General features: G+C 41.3%; 1 protein-coding gene across 1 annotated transcript in view; it reads left to right on the top strand.

Moving 5' to 3' along the window:
• The window catches only part of CTDP1 (CTD (carboxy-terminal domain, RNA polymerase II, polypeptide A) phosphatase, subunit 1), a 79,174-nt gene that overhangs the window by 36,047 nt on the left and 27,939 nt on the right, over window positions 1-15,188 (top strand). The window contains exon 12 of the mRNA XM_010140188.1: window positions 12,268-12,449. Within this exon, the coding sequence (XP_010138490.1) occupies window positions 12,268-12,449 (182 nt within the window). The remainder of the gene's footprint in view (window positions 1-12,267; window positions 12,450-15,188) is intronic.

The raw sequence follows: 15,188 nt of genomic DNA, 5'->3' as shown, positions 1-15,188 counted from the left end.
TGATATTTCTCTGCAGACCATTCGTTTATGCACTAGTTGCACAAAGCTGGTTATCTGCTAGACTTGTTCATTAAGAGAGCATCACGGTCCAAGCGTGCCCTAGCAGCTTCGAGTGTTTGGAAGAGGGGTTTTTTTAAGTAATAGCACATTTCCCAAGGGGACAGCTGATTCCTGAAGTGGGAAAAGGATTTTTATCTCACTTGATATTATCTCAAGCAGGCAACTGCTTCTGATGTTCTACACAAGCTGCCTAGAATTGATTATTTAGGCAGTTTGTGGTGTACTCGGTATTCTTATCTTAATTTTAGATGAATTTTTATTCATTCATATGCCATGAGGGAATACAGGAAACATATTGGAACCTTTTGGCATTTGATGGCTCACTGTATAAATATATGCATTTTGAAGATAAAAATGGAAACTACCTACATGTGTAAGGATTAGTTTGGCACTGGTGACAAGTTGTTAATTAAAAAGTTATACTATTATATAGAACATTGTGCAGAAAGAACATCATCAGTCAAATATTTGCAGGTCAGGCCAGTATTAGAAGGAAATGAAAGAAAATGTGTCATTGAGACTGATTCATTTTTATGCCCAAATATTTTAACAGCTAATTTAATAATGAGGTAAGTACAAATAGTTGTGCTCCAGTAGGTGTTAGTAATGGGCTACACCAAACAGACATCAGCTAGAGCAGCAGCCATGCTTACCTCAGGGCCGGCTGCTTTTTGAGGAGTCTGATAACATTTATAGCGGTAAGACTGACTGCCTGAGTTTTGTCTGGATTTCCCTGTTCATTCTATTGACTGTCCATCAAAGACTGATTTGATTTACTTGTCAACAAAGATGCTTCTACCGTCTTACATATTCTTCCTACTCTCCAATGAGGTCAACAATTGATGTTCTTCCAGAGGTGTTCTCAAGTAATCCTGGGTTTTTAGCAAAGTAGCCTCTTTTCACATGTCACTACTGTCCTGCTAAGCATAGAGTAAAAATCATTGTGCCAGTAAGATCAAACCTAAGCTCTGTCTGTTTGTTTCTGCAGATATGAACAACTTCTGTGGCTTTTAAAGTCTGCCTGGTTACATAGCAAGGGCATTGCTCTAATGTTACTCCATATGAAACAGGAAATAGGTCTGTAACTCTTCCACCAGGACACATAGAATGTGTTCTTCCACTCTGCCACATAGAACGTATGTCCAAGGTGTTAAAAAGGTGAAAGTTGGCTGTTCTGTGGGGAAGAAGGCTTTTCCCTATCTTCTGTTTGGTTTTTCTCACATCACTCAGAGCACATGGTGTATCTGCAGCCTGGCGTACATCTGCGTATCCCTGCTTGGCCTTAGGAAAGAGGAGCTGCGAGCCTTGTTCAGCTGTTCGCTTGCTCACTGAGAGTGGGGCAAACCTTCTTTAATTGGAGTTCATGCTTGTCTATCCCTCCGTACACTAAACCAAATGCAGCCAGGCTGTCAACACTAATTGGCCACGGTTAAAAACGAGATGTCTGAGCCAGTTAAACAATTTGCAAGCTGGTGTCAGAATTCTGAGCAGCTGCATATAGGGCCTGGCTGAGCCTCATCGCCACTCTGAGATGGCTTTACAGTTAAACTGGAGTTGATGATCTCCATGAGTGATATTTAAGAGTCTGCTCAGGTCCTGGTCTAAGTCTGAACTGTTTGTTTTATCAGGGTACCCTGATACTTTTAATTGAGCTAAGAATAAATATAGCTCTGCAATATAGCATAATGTATGTTGAGTGCTGTGGGGCATCGTTGCAAACACGTGCGTGATGCTAGTCTGCCAGCAGACTTAATTGGTGTTTGGAATTCTGGGGTTGTAAAAATGCAGGTCCATTTTGGTGATGTATACGCCAGGTTATTTCTAAATGCAGCATTGAAGGACGGTTTCTACCACTACTCTTTAATCAGCTGTGCTTGGTCAGTTATCGTAAGGTGACTCATTTTTTAATTCAAATTATGCATAATTGCAATTGCTCACTTCTAAGACATCTTTAAGGTAGAATATCTTGACTTTGGTGGTCTTCATTCTTGCCAGGCGCCAGCTTCGGGGAGCACTGCCTATAGCCACGCAGCTCTGCCACGGTGTGGTAGTCCTGCCGCTGCAAGTGTTCCAGCTCCTGTCTCAGCACGGCCAAGGATATTTCCATTCCATGTACAACTTTATCAGGAGTGATGCAAAGCTGCAGAACTAGAGCCCCTTCCTGAGGTGAGGAATTCTCTGCTGCAGTGCAGTCACAAAAGGAGTGACCACGCCAGCAGCCATGCAGCTGGAATTTCTTCATGTCGACTGTAGCGGTATTCATTTTAGATTTTTGAGGGAACGTTGCTGTTTCTCTCTATTGTTACGGGTTTTGCATATGAGCTTGCACTTTCTCTTTGCCAGGGGTCACAGTCAGCTGTAGGCGATATTCTCTGTCACTCCTCATGGCAAGTATGATGATACTGCCTTCTCTGAGATGACAGCTGCCTATCTCGGGCAGCTTCATCACAGAGGTGCTGAGGACCGGATATAGCTGGCATACCATGACACAGAGATCATATCAGAGCCTGCATAGTATTCGTCACCTTCATACTGAGCTCCTTGTAGAAAATACTCCTGGGCTTATTTGTCACTGTGTTTGGGATTAGGTTTTTCTTTCTTTTTTCTTTAATTTATTCCTTGCCTAATTCTGGCTGTTGAGTGGGCTAGCTATGCAGGACACTCCCACGTACACACTGCTTGGATTTCTTCGCTACTTCACTTGGAAGCTGCATGCCTGATTTTACAGAGTGTTTGCAGGCCCATTGCCCAGTTCAGCAGAACCCGTTTCAGAACTGACCTGTTTTCACTGTCATCTTTAAGTCTCTAGGAAAGCCAATTCAGGAATAGTTTTCTCCAGTGCTCCTTATTTGAGGAGGCTTTGTTAGCTTGATCACTTGGTAAATAGATGAGACCAAGCTAATCAAGTTCCTGAGGAGGGAAGTTCGTTGACAGCCAAGCAATGCTTCATGAAGCCAGCTGATGTCTGGCAATGCTAACACCAAACTCCAGTTAAAATCAGGAAGTTATGGCACATCCAAGCTGGCTCTGCTTATAGCTAGCTCGGGTTTACGAGCTGGTTGATAGTATGTGTCAATCAACCTGCACTGAAGGCAGCAGATCGGTGTTTATAGAGCAGTGGTTTTATATAGCAGGTAAGCCCTGCTAGCTCTACGCAGCAGTAGTTTAAGTACCTTGGCAGCTGTGATGCCCGCAGAAAGCTGGCACTTGCAGGTAAAATGAAAGCAGGTTCTTGCCCTCACCTTAGTATTTTCAATTTCACTTACACTGTGGCTTCTGAAGAGCTTTATATGGTGCTGAACAAGAAGTACAGGAGTTCAGCCTTCAAAATGGAAAAAAATCTTGCTGTTCTCTGAAATATATAGCCATGAGTATTCAGTCTCTCCAAGGGAAACTCACTTTCAGTTCAACATAGCGCTGTGCTAACAGTTGTTAAAAGATCTGGTAACAAGGATTCATTGAGAAAAAGCTTTGAACCAGTTGAGATGCAAAAAATGCGCATATTGTGTATACCAGAAATTCTTTATTTACACTTGTCTGTATCTTCTTTCAAGGGTGAGGATTGTTTGGGTTCTCCTATCTGGTGAAGTCCGTAGCTGTGGCTGTTACTCTCCAAAGGCAGTGTTACTGAGTGTGACGCTGTGCAGCCACAGACGGCAGTTTTGGTTGCAGCAGTTCAGAAGTTTGGTGTTTGTCTCTGAGCTGAAGAACATTAGGGCCTTAATGTAATCTAAATAATCTGTAATTCAGGTTGAAGTGATGGAGATTAGTTCGGATTTAGCTCCCTCCCACTCTTGGATTCCTTATTTTAATGGAATAACCAAATGGATTAAGCCCTAAATGCTTCTCAGAAATTTTCAGGGATGATGTGCGAAGTGTTGGCTACAGCATTAACTAATGCCTTGGGGGATGTCTGGAAAGAGACTATGTATCTTAGTAGCCCGGTGGTCTGTTAAACGCTGAGATTTTGTGTTTTGACATGCAGGCTGTAAAAACATATATCACTATATTAAAATTATTGTTTTAAGTCTGTTCTACCAGTTCAGCAGATGGTACCAGCTACACTAGTGAGTATACGGAGAGAACTGTCCCACTATAAAACCAGTTGGGCAGACAGCAAGCTGGATGGATGCAGGAAACCTGCTCACACCTGTTCAGAGCTCCCTCTGGGTCAGGAGGGATGGTGTAAACTGGGCCAGGGTGGGAGGGAGTTTTAGCAGTAGATGGAACTTCACCCTGGTCTTTGTTACCAAGGAATCCTGTTGCTTTTTAGGTGTGGGTAATCAATATGCTGTCTGTCCTCTACAAAAAGCTCATGAAGGTAAACACCATGGTAGATATATTTAGCATCTGTGGATTTTTCCAGTTTTGTTTTATTTTTTTAAGTGGAACTTCATGAGAGCAGATGATATCAAGAGGGCACTTGAACATATTTTGATGATCAAAAAATTGTTGTAAAATGAAGCTTATGTCCAAAGAAAACTTGTTCTGCAGGAATGATAGGAAGCAATAAAAGCAGACTAATTTTTTTTTTTAAGCTAAGTGAATTTGTACCCATATTTCTTTTTAATAATGTGGAGACAGATTAGGAGCTCAGGAACTGAACAATCCTTTGACACTGTGCTACCCTCAGCAGTTCACTAGCATTTTGCTACAAATGTCTCCCATTGGCACTGAAACGTGTCAGGAAAGATTGCTCAGAGCCTAGACACTGTGCCCTCTCAAGTTGCCATGTGTCATTTTTAATAGCATGTTGAAGATTTCTAACCTAATGGGTCAGTGGTATTTAGTGATGGTATTTAAACACCTTTTACAAGTGTTCTTTCGTTAGCAAATCAGTGAGTAAATTTGTATTAAAAGGAAAAATCTTGACCACTAGACTGTTTGTGTCTGTCTCTTGGTAAATGTCTAGGAGTAAGAAGAAAGCTGCAATGACTTCTGGCAACCTGTGCCTTGGTTCATAGCCAGGCTGATGGTTCTTAGCAAAATTGTGTAACAAAGCTGGTTCTTGCTGCACATCAGCAAAGTATACTTCCTTTAAAGTAGGAAAGACAGGTTTGAGAACAAAAAGTATCATGATGCTGTCTTGTTTTAAAACGAGGGTGAGCAGTACTACCGCAAGCTGTTAGACCTTCCTGTCCTGTTGCTCTAGAGGTTTACAAGGTGGGAGCGGTTCTGATACATCCGTACAGCAGCAGGCTGAAATCCGTGCAGTGTCCACCTGTGTTACCTTTTTCTGTTAAACTGGCTGAGTATTTCTAGCCTTTACCAGGCCTTCTCGTTGGCCAGGAAAAGATTACACTGATTTTAGTCTTTGTTCATTTTGCACACCTGAAAGATAACTTCTAGTTCATTGAGACAAAAAAAAAAAAGGAAAAAAATATTATCAAAGATAAGTTAAAAATTCCTAGTTTTTCCATATTTGGAAAAAAAATTCTTGATATCAAACTAAGTGGATTCTATTCTGGCCAGTAAGAAATGGCCTCACGCTGCAGCCTGTAGCTGCGTATAGCTATGGACATTAGAAAAAGTTAATATTCCTAGCCCCTTCAGCCAAACTTAAAAATGGGCTCAGAAATACTGGGAAGAGGCACCAGGAAATACAGAAATCCAGATCTGAAATGTTTGGTGGGTTTTTTTCCATTTAAGGTCTTGGAGCTGATTTATACAAGTGCTGCAGAGTACATCCAAGTAGTCAGTGAGGTTTCAAGCGATTGTTCCTAGCATGCTTTCTGAGACCACCCAGCTATGCGTGGAGAGGAGGAAAAGGGCCATACTCAACTCTGTCTTACCACATCTGCACTTACTTAGTGGTATTTAGCTGTTAAGGGCTGGATAAGTAACACTAGGCAAACCAAGGCAATGGTGGTGTGAAGCTAAGCTCTATGGATCAGCCAAGTGGAACGACGTTACCCTGCGATAGGCTGTTTGCTACTGAGGAGCGTGGGTTCCCTGGGTGTCAGCAGAGGGTTGAAAGAACCCCAGGACAGACCTCCTCCCGCTCCTGGCTTGTTATCTTACGTAAAGCCAGAACTTCTCCTAACAGACTAAACACATTCTTTCTCTGAAGGGTGGCTGTAGATCATCCTCTTATTCCCTGGCCTCCCGCCTGTGTTGTTGGAGCCTTTTCTGGAATTTTGGCATGGATATTTTCTGCAGTCTAAACCAAAGAATCATTGCATTTAGCAGCCAGCGAGCTCTTATTTCTGTTAGGGTTCCATTGTTTCAGAAATGCTGCAACCAGAGGAACAGAGGGCTCCCCCCTTGCTGCCTCCGGTAGGCTCAGGCTATCCTCCCTCTCCATCCCCACCAGAAGCTGATGTGCTGTCAAGGCAGAGCTGAAAAGCTGTTGTTGTTTTTCAGTGATTCCCATCAAGTCTGTCCTGCTGGACAGCAGAACAGTGGTGTTCTGGCAGTAGGTATGGTAGTAATTTTGAATTTATTCTCAGGCTTCACCATTTAAAAAAAATTACAGTGTAGATTTACAGGCCTATTATTATTTAATGAACTTCTGGCAGAGGATTTGTTTTGAAAACAGTAAAAGAAAGGCAGATTAGCGATATGGGTGCCTTTATAATTGGATAAAACCGTAGCTTCCAGGCTGCAGTCATGTCACTGACTCAGGAAGGCTTTGGAGAATTTGTCATATTATCTCCCTTGAGACATTTTCTCTGTAGAGACTTTGAATTTCAAAAATCATGGTAAGTTTTACAGTTGGTAACTTCTAGTCCATGTGATTCTGTATTTCAGAAATTGGTAGTTAGGAAGGGGTATTTTTCCTCTTTCCAACATCATGAAGTGTGTTACTAATTGAATCGAAGAGAGCAATTTTCATTGTACTGCCAGTGATGTTAATGTTTTAGAGGGACTGCCTCGAGTCCTTCGTCAGCACTCAAGGCACCCTCAATACCAAGGAGAGGCTTGACCTCATGTTCCTTTTGGCAATTTCAAGTATTTGTTCTAAATACCTCAAGCATGTTGGTAAAGTTGCTTTCCAGATTGAAATTGGAAGATACTCAGAATTTCTGAACGGCATTCTGTGAGGGGTTAACCGCCTCTTGGTTGTAAAGCAGGGATACAGCATTGTTGCTGGGGTGGCATTTTAAAAACATGTGATCTCTAAGTGACATTTTGTGTCATTTCTGGTCTAAGTATTAACTGCAGCAGTCAGACCCAGTGTAAAGAATCGTGCAGTTGCAGTCACAGCTCCCTTTTCATTTGCCAAAGTTCAGTGGTCATATTACTACAGCCAGCCTCCTTTTTTCCTGAAAGGTAGAGAGAAACAAACAAAACAGCGTGTTTATGACTATAAGAACAAAGAACAAGATAATGAACTGCAGTAGATGGTAATAGTTATGAAGAATAAGTTCCCTTATTTTGAAACTAATCAGATATTCTGAAAGCTTGTCATAAACCCATTTTTAAACCTTTAAAAACAGACTCTACGTTGAATTTTTAGTGTGTGTAACTGTGGTTGTCTGTAATGATTAGAGATAAATTCACTTGACAAGTGTTTTTTTTTTTTTCCTCTTTCTGTAAAAGGTTTGTTTGTTTTTGGAATTTCAGTGGAACTCTGTCCTTATAAAAGTGTTTTGTTTACACTTCAGTGTTGGTAACTGCTTTTTTGGCCATTTGGCTTCACTAGAAATTTTATAGGTCTATGGCTTGAGGACCGAGAGGACAGGCATTAGTCAACGTGCTGTAATAATAACTTGTCAGGCGGTTGTATGCCTGACTAGGCAGCTGTGCTGGAGCCTTCTGAAGAACATCACCTCTTTCAAGAGTTCTCGCTCTTCTCTTCCCTGCCTGTGACACTCTGCTAGTGAGACGTTCCCAGTGGCCCACGTGGCTGTGGGACAGCGTATGGCTTGTTGGCGTGGGCAGAAGCATGGCTTCCAGATGGCACGTACCTTTCAGCTGGCACCGGCTCTGCGCGGGCTGCAGCACTGTGGCAGAGCTCTGGTGGGTACTAGGGAGAAAACTGCCCCTTCTCTCAGCACTGTGTTAGTTCCTGTTGACTATGTAGTAATGTGGTGTTAGTGAACTTCTACAATACCATTTTTATTGGGTTTGCCACTGACAAGACCATTTAGTTTCCATCCCTTTGTGCTGGAAGGTTAAAAAGTTCAACACACGACTCCAGGATGATGGAGCCACCACGCTCTCTGATTTGATTTGCAATGTAATACCATCGTTCGCTGTTAATTCCACAGGCTCAGAAGTGCGTTTTTAATTTGTAGTTCTTAATGTCAGGCTTCTCGTTTCACTGCTGTGTTAAAGTTCCTGAAATAGTCTGCTGGTTTCTCTGATGTTTCCTATAAAATCTATATTAAAACTCTGCTGATCTACTAAAAAGCAACAGTTTGGGATGAAACAGAAGGGAATGCTGGCAGTGGAGGCAGGGGTAAAGGTCATAGGATCAAGTGGAGCATTATGGGAGCATATGGAACCAAGTTCCCCGTCCTCTGGGGAAACCTCTTGCCTTCCACAAGCAGCAGGCGCACCAGTTCTGCTGGAGAGAAAGGGGATTCCAGGGCATCTGTTGGCAGTATTGCTAATGCCCTGCAAAGCAGTGGGATGTCAGTGGTGTTTGGAAGGTGCCCAAGGTTCAGGGACCGCTTTCTAATGCAGATGTGGCATGACATACTTGAGAAGTAATTGAGGGTGGAATTAAAAAGCACTGTCTTTTGTGGTCTCTGCCTGCTTATGCATGTTTACTTGATAATTTTTAAAATATATGCAGTGTATTGACAACCTTGAGCAGATTGTGTCCTGTGGTTTAGGAGTAACCTGGACAACCAAAACAATGGCTTTTTACTTTTGTTTTTTAACAGCGTATAATAAGTCTTCGTGTAAGTCATGCAAGTGCGTAGGAGATCAGTCCCAAAATACGTTTTGGTAAAGAGTGAACATGTCAGCTGTTTTTTCTGATGTTTTCTCAGTCTTGATTCTTTTCGAAATTGTAAACTCAGCCTCTGGAGTAAGAAAGTTTTCCAGCTGATCTGTGCTTTGTCAGCTGAGGATTTTTTTTCTGCCTTTATAATCAGATGTTTTAAAGAATTGTCAGACTTTTCATTCTCTTGGTAAATGGAACAATTTGTTGTCTTCAAGGGATGAATCATTTTTCTTTTTCAATGTTAATCATTCTTACTGTGTCATAAAAGTTTTAAGTATTTTAAAGACAGCTGCTATGGTAGTGTTTAAGCAGTAAACATCCCCTCCCTGTACCTTATCAGTGAGATTTGGTATCAGCTGGCATTTTCTTCTGAATTGTTATGTGTTCCTTCTGAATCAATCACAAAACCTAATGTTGTAAGTCAAAGATGTAGTTGGAACGTCAGCATCTGTCTTGGTCTGAACTAGATGGAAAGTTCCCTCTGATCTTTAAGCTTTTTTATTTAAAGTTAGTGATGTGTCTAGATAGATAGTTGCTGCTTAAATATCAGTGTGGCTTTTTTACTCACACTTGTTCAAGTGAAGGGCTTAAATCTCATTATGTCAATGAAAACAGTTTGTTTCCTGTTTGTTTTGAGAATTCTGACGGTGAAGACAGTAATCTTTGTATTTTTTAACAAGGTTGCAACTTAGGCAATAGTTAGGTAGGATACACATTTTGGGTGCCTTTCTAGTTCAAGTGGCTGGTAAGGGCTCTCCCACCTTAATTATTTTCGTACTCAGTGATTTTAAAAATCTGCTGTATTTCTGTGATTGAGATGTGCATTTTAAATGCTCTTTCTCAGAAATGGGGCATGGATGTGTACAACTTTCTTAGTAATTCGCATATTAAATGGCATTGCAGTCTTAAAATAATGTCAGCTTTGGGCAGAATGGAAGAAAAAAAGACATGGCAGTACCTGGACTGCTGGTCTGTCCAAACCGTGCACACCAAGCGCATTTTAAGACTGAAAGTTCTGTTTGAGAGAGACATCGGTAAAACTGAACGTCTGTGAACCTAACTTCGTCCTTTGAGGATGTCAGCGCATGTGGAATGAAGGAATGTGTTTTTAAATGTGAGACTTGTTGGAAAGGAGTTGTTAGCTGTAGGTCGATTGCTGGCCCCGCTGGCTGCAGTGAGTATGTTCTAACGCAGCTGTGTGGCAGAGCGTTCCCATCCCAAAGTGTACCTGCTCAGCACTTGACCCTTTCCCTGTATACTGTACTCACTGAAAACTCCCTGCCCTGGTACTTCCTGCTCTTCTACCAGCTTCGCTGGTGGCTTCTCTCTGGCTGCCTTTTCAGCCTCCCTGACCCTGGACCACGTTCCATCGTGCTTACTTTCCATGCATATGAGAACTTCTGGTCATGGGAAAAGGTCTTTTGGACTAAGGTAATTTGATTTGACACAGCAATCCCTCAGTTTGTATCAGAAGCTGTCAGCTGTGTTTAGATGCACTAAGCTAGTATGTGGTTCCTTTTGTCTTCCAGAGTTGTAGAACTCTGAAACAATTACATATTTAAAGACATTTTTTTCTCAAGTATGTTTTGTAACAATGTCCTTGCTTTCCCTTATGCTGTCAAGTCTCCTTAGAGTTCCTATTTTAGGATGTTTTGAGGTACTTACTGTTGTTATTCCTTCTACATCATTTCTCTTTTGCATCAGTGTAGGTCCTCAATGGAAAGTAACACAAGGTAGAAAAATGATTTGTTACTACCCTCAGACAGGAATAGCTTGGTGGTGAGGCTTGTGGAAAGGTAATAAAGGTTTAGCAAAGTACTGAAGGCAAATGCCATGTGCTTCATCTTTCTGAAGTCAACAGAAGTACAATGGGTGTCACCTCTGTACTTGGGGAAATTGCCCTGCGGAGCACCTTCATCATCTTGGGTCATACACCTTTTCTCTCTCTTAGGGTATTAGAAAAAGTAATGGAATCAGTCTGACTGTTACCAAACTTCTGTAGTTTCTATTTCCTCTCCCTCCCTCCTTGCAAGCTCTCTCTTGAGTTCCCTTTCTCTGAAAAAAAGGTATTCCATTTACCTCTGCTATACTTCTAGTAGAGTAATGGTGAGGTGCAGATCCCTTGCGTTTAGTTGGATAAACAGAAGGCAGCGTTGACTTTCCTTCCATTCACAGCAAGGTAAACAAGCAAATTAGGGGTGCTATAAGTGACTTTCTTACCGTTTTCGTGTGGCTTTGGGGATTATCAGTGTAAAAGCAGTGGATAAGCAGTCTAAAAACTTTTGGTGCATGTTTGTATACTGAGTTTTTCTTGACAAAGCAGGTGTGGCACTAGTGAGAACAGAGGGTAGTTGTGAAGCATATTTTGACTCATGCTGAGAAGCAGCTTTTAGGAAAAATTCTGGAATAGCAGTAGAGAAATACTCACACACATAGCTTCTTTCCATGTCTTCTGCCATTCACAAAAACAGACTGTAGCATCTTCACCTATGGGGTTTTTTCCTGTTTTCATCTCTTTCTGAAGAGAATATAACCTTTTAAAGTTCAGTGGGGTAGTGCATGGGTGTGATTTGCTTTTAATGATAGTCTCAGCAGTTCCAGACCTGTCAGAGAGAGCAAGATAGCTTGTTATTAGAGGATTATCAAATCCCATACTAACTTTTCAGAAGAAAGGCCAAACAACTGTTTAATGATGGGTGTAAGCATTTTGATAGCTTTGCCTTTGTTAATTAGCATAAGCAGACAGCCTGGTTACAATGGGGTTCTCAGTGTCCCAGTCTGTTCATACTGTACTGTTTAGGAATACTCTTCTTTGAAGTTGGGTATCTATCAAGGAATACCTTGGTAGGTATATGAGAATACTTATTGGCTAGAGTTTTTACTATGCCTTGCCCAAGTGATTTGATATGTTACAATAGTATAAAATATGTGTAATATAATGTACGCTTCGTTATATGTTACAATAGTATAAAACACCTATTTTAATTTCATGGCAGCACTTTTTTCATAATAGTTTCTTGTTTACAGCTGTTCATCTTGTTATAATAAAGTGTAAACACCTTCAAATGTGACTGTATCATGTATATGAGTATATGTGTATCTCAAGTTAAATATAAACTAAGTATTTTTAATTGGTGTACAATGTTGCTAGAGCTATTGCAGAAACGGCATCGAAGACATTTGGGGTTTAATTTGCATTTTCAAGGAGAAGGTCAAGGAAAGTTGAAGCATGTTCTTAATGAGTAATTAAGAGTAATCTCAATCTTTCATAATTATTGGATAGAACAGACTGACTCTCTACTCTTCGGCAGGTGGATGACATCTTAGGAGAAGGCAGTGATGAAAGTGATAGTGAAAAAAAAAAGCCAGAAGAGGAAGGTGAAAAACCTCAGATTAGCATGACAGAGACTCTCGGAATGAAAACAGATCAGAGACCTGGATCATCATCGTCGTCGTCATCAAGTGAAAGAAGCTTAAAAGGCAGTGTACCCAGGTATGAGCTTTTCAGGTGTAAAAAGAAGCGTTAATGATGTTTCATGGCATTTGTGCGCTATTCAGCATGCTTTTTTGACAGGGCAGTCTTTATGGTGGTGTTAACCTCTGTATGTAGGTAAGCATTTCTTGTAACTTGTGGAATTGTCATGCTTACATGGGCATTGATATATGGAGATGGTTGCATCACATGTCTTCTGAGAACCAGGACCTCACCTGTTTTGAAAGACCACTGAACTGTGCTTACTTTGAAATAGCCTTGATAGCCTTGAGTCAGGTATAGAACAATGTCCTCTGCCATGTTACTTTAAAATAAAGCATGCTTTTGGCAAGCAATGTTGTTTCCATCCTGAATTTTTGAGGGACTTCTCTACGGGACATTCATTAACGTGAGGTGGTTGAGATGGTTTTCTGCTGAGAGAGACATTTAAATTTGATAGACTCTTCTGCAAAAATGGTGTTAGTGCCCCAGCATTGACTGGTGAATGATTGCTATCAACCACTTTGATAGTAATTAGAACTTGATAAAATAAGTGCTGGTTTTAAATATGTTGAGGACTGGTTCTCAATCTGCAACCCTTTAGTAGTTTTTAAGCCTAATAATAGAGGGAGAACAATGTATGATGAAGGTTACAGCGGTTTTAATTTAGAATTGCTGGGATCATCATCCTGTACTATAGCATGCAAAATGTGCGAACATGACTTGGATGGGCATTGTAGTTTCCTTCCACTCTTACAGCTGGATTCTCTTCTCAGTCGTAAGCATTTAAGCTCTGATAGTTTTTCCTTAATGAAGGGCAATGTAAGTAGTAAGACTTAAGCAACTTAGATTATTTTAACTTTTGTGAGCTTTCTTCTAGTGCACAAGGAATGTATGAGAGAAATTGTAAAAACCACCACAGATTGCTGATATATAAATATTAATGGAGGGATTTTGATTGGGGTAGCAAGGTGCTGTGTGTCGGGGGTTTCTTGGAGAAAGAGCTACATGGAAAGCTTGCACAGGCCTTTTAGTTTAACCTGGATGTTTCTAATCACTGAGCATCTTCAGAGAAATACCACTCTAAAAGGTATGAGAAGTTGATCTGTCTCAAATAGCTGGGAGAAGAGTTCCCTCCTGTATGAAGTTTGGAGGCAAGCCAGTGATGAGTATATTTAGAACACCATTTGAAGCAGCAAGGCCATGGTAGCGCCACGTCACTCTTAATTTATCCTAATACTGTGATGTTTTGTGGTGTAGAAAACACACAAATTCTGAAAAACAAAAGGCAAAAGGCATGGTATTAAGGAACATTGCCTAGGACTATTGCTAAGTACTGTTCCCCACGTATGGTTTACCAAAGACAGAGCAAATACCTTTGTCATTTGCTTGTGCTCCGTGTAGGAAAGTTCCTACATAGGCTTGGCAGTACTTCTGCACTCAGAAGCCGTGCAGAGGTAGTAGTGGTGTTGCTAGAAGAAAGTCTGAGTGGCTTCTTAAGTAACTTTTTACCTCCTAAGAGTTTCCCTGTCAGTTTGTTAAATTGCCCCCAGGATTGAACCTGAATGGAGTGCTGGAAAACATACCAAAAGTGCTGCTTCAGATGCTGACCCAGTATCTGCTAGGCAGGAGTGTTCTGCTGGGTAGACAGGAGCCTCTGCCCATCATCCTAACCGCATTTAAAGTGCGAAGTGTTAGATCGATGTTTTTGTGGTCAGTCAGTACCGTACGTGCTGAAGAGATTCTGTACTGGAGGGGTAGTGTCAGAGCAGTTGTTAAACAGCAGGCCTAACCTCTCCAGGAGCTTAGTCCACCCCACACAAGGACTAGCTATGGTTTCTGGGGGCCAGATTTCTAAAAGCTATGTGCTGTACAAGCGTGTACATCCCAATGAGATGTGAGGTTTCTGTTCTCAAAACTGGAGTCTTTGGAGTGTCAGGAGCATAGCCGAAATGGTGTTCAATAATTTTCCATTATTCCTGCTCTGTCCTGTAGCCCAAAGCCACAAGATATTTATTACATGAACACAATTATCTCTTGCCACACTAAGAAAACAGAGGCTTTGTATTCTAAAGGCCAGTTCCAGCATGGAAATTCACCCTGGACCAGCTGTTTAAGTCCTCATTTTGCAACTTGTTACAATCACCCTCATGCCCATAGTTTAGTTACTAATATTTTTGGGAAACAAAAGATGAGCAAGAGAAAGAGAATCCAAATATGATGCAGTAGGCTCGTGTTCTGACTCAGCTCGTTCCTGGCAGAGAGGAGGCCTGCAGAGACTGGAGGTTTCCGGTAAGCGGTGCTCCGTGGCTCCGTTACACCTTTCCAGCAGGTACTCACTGGAACCACAGAGGTTACCAGATAGAAATCAAACACTTCTGTTTAATGTCAGTCCTCAGTCTTCAAATCTACAGCATACGGTGATCAGTTCTCTGGTGCCACCTCTGAAATTTTCATGGATGGAGATAAAAATAGTATTTGAGAAATCTGATAGCTACTGGGGAGGGGAAATGCGGCGTCTTTCCTCCATCCATTCAGGCATCCATGCATTTGGTCAGCCTCTTGTGATTGTGACCTGTGGAATAATGAAATACATTTGCAGCTTTCATTTGGAAAATCTAAAGGAGGTAAACAAGTTCTTAAATAGTCTTGGTGTGTATAGGTAATATTTTTCTGAGAAGGTGCTTATCTTTTTTTTTTTTAATAAAAGAATTGCTGTTTAGAGCTCTGATTTGTTGAAGCAAAGAGGAGCCTGACTTC

Source organism: Buceros rhinoceros, unplaced genomic scaffold (genome assembly GCF_000710305.1).
Source record: "Buceros rhinoceros silvestris isolate BGI_N320 unplaced genomic scaffold, ASM71030v1 scaffold11337, whole genome shotgun sequence".
NCBI lineage: Eukaryota > Metazoa > Chordata > Aves > Bucerotiformes > Bucerotidae > Buceros > Buceros rhinoceros.
The sequence above is the reverse complement of the archived record's forward strand: the minus strand, read 5'-3'. Positions and strand labels throughout refer to the sequence as shown.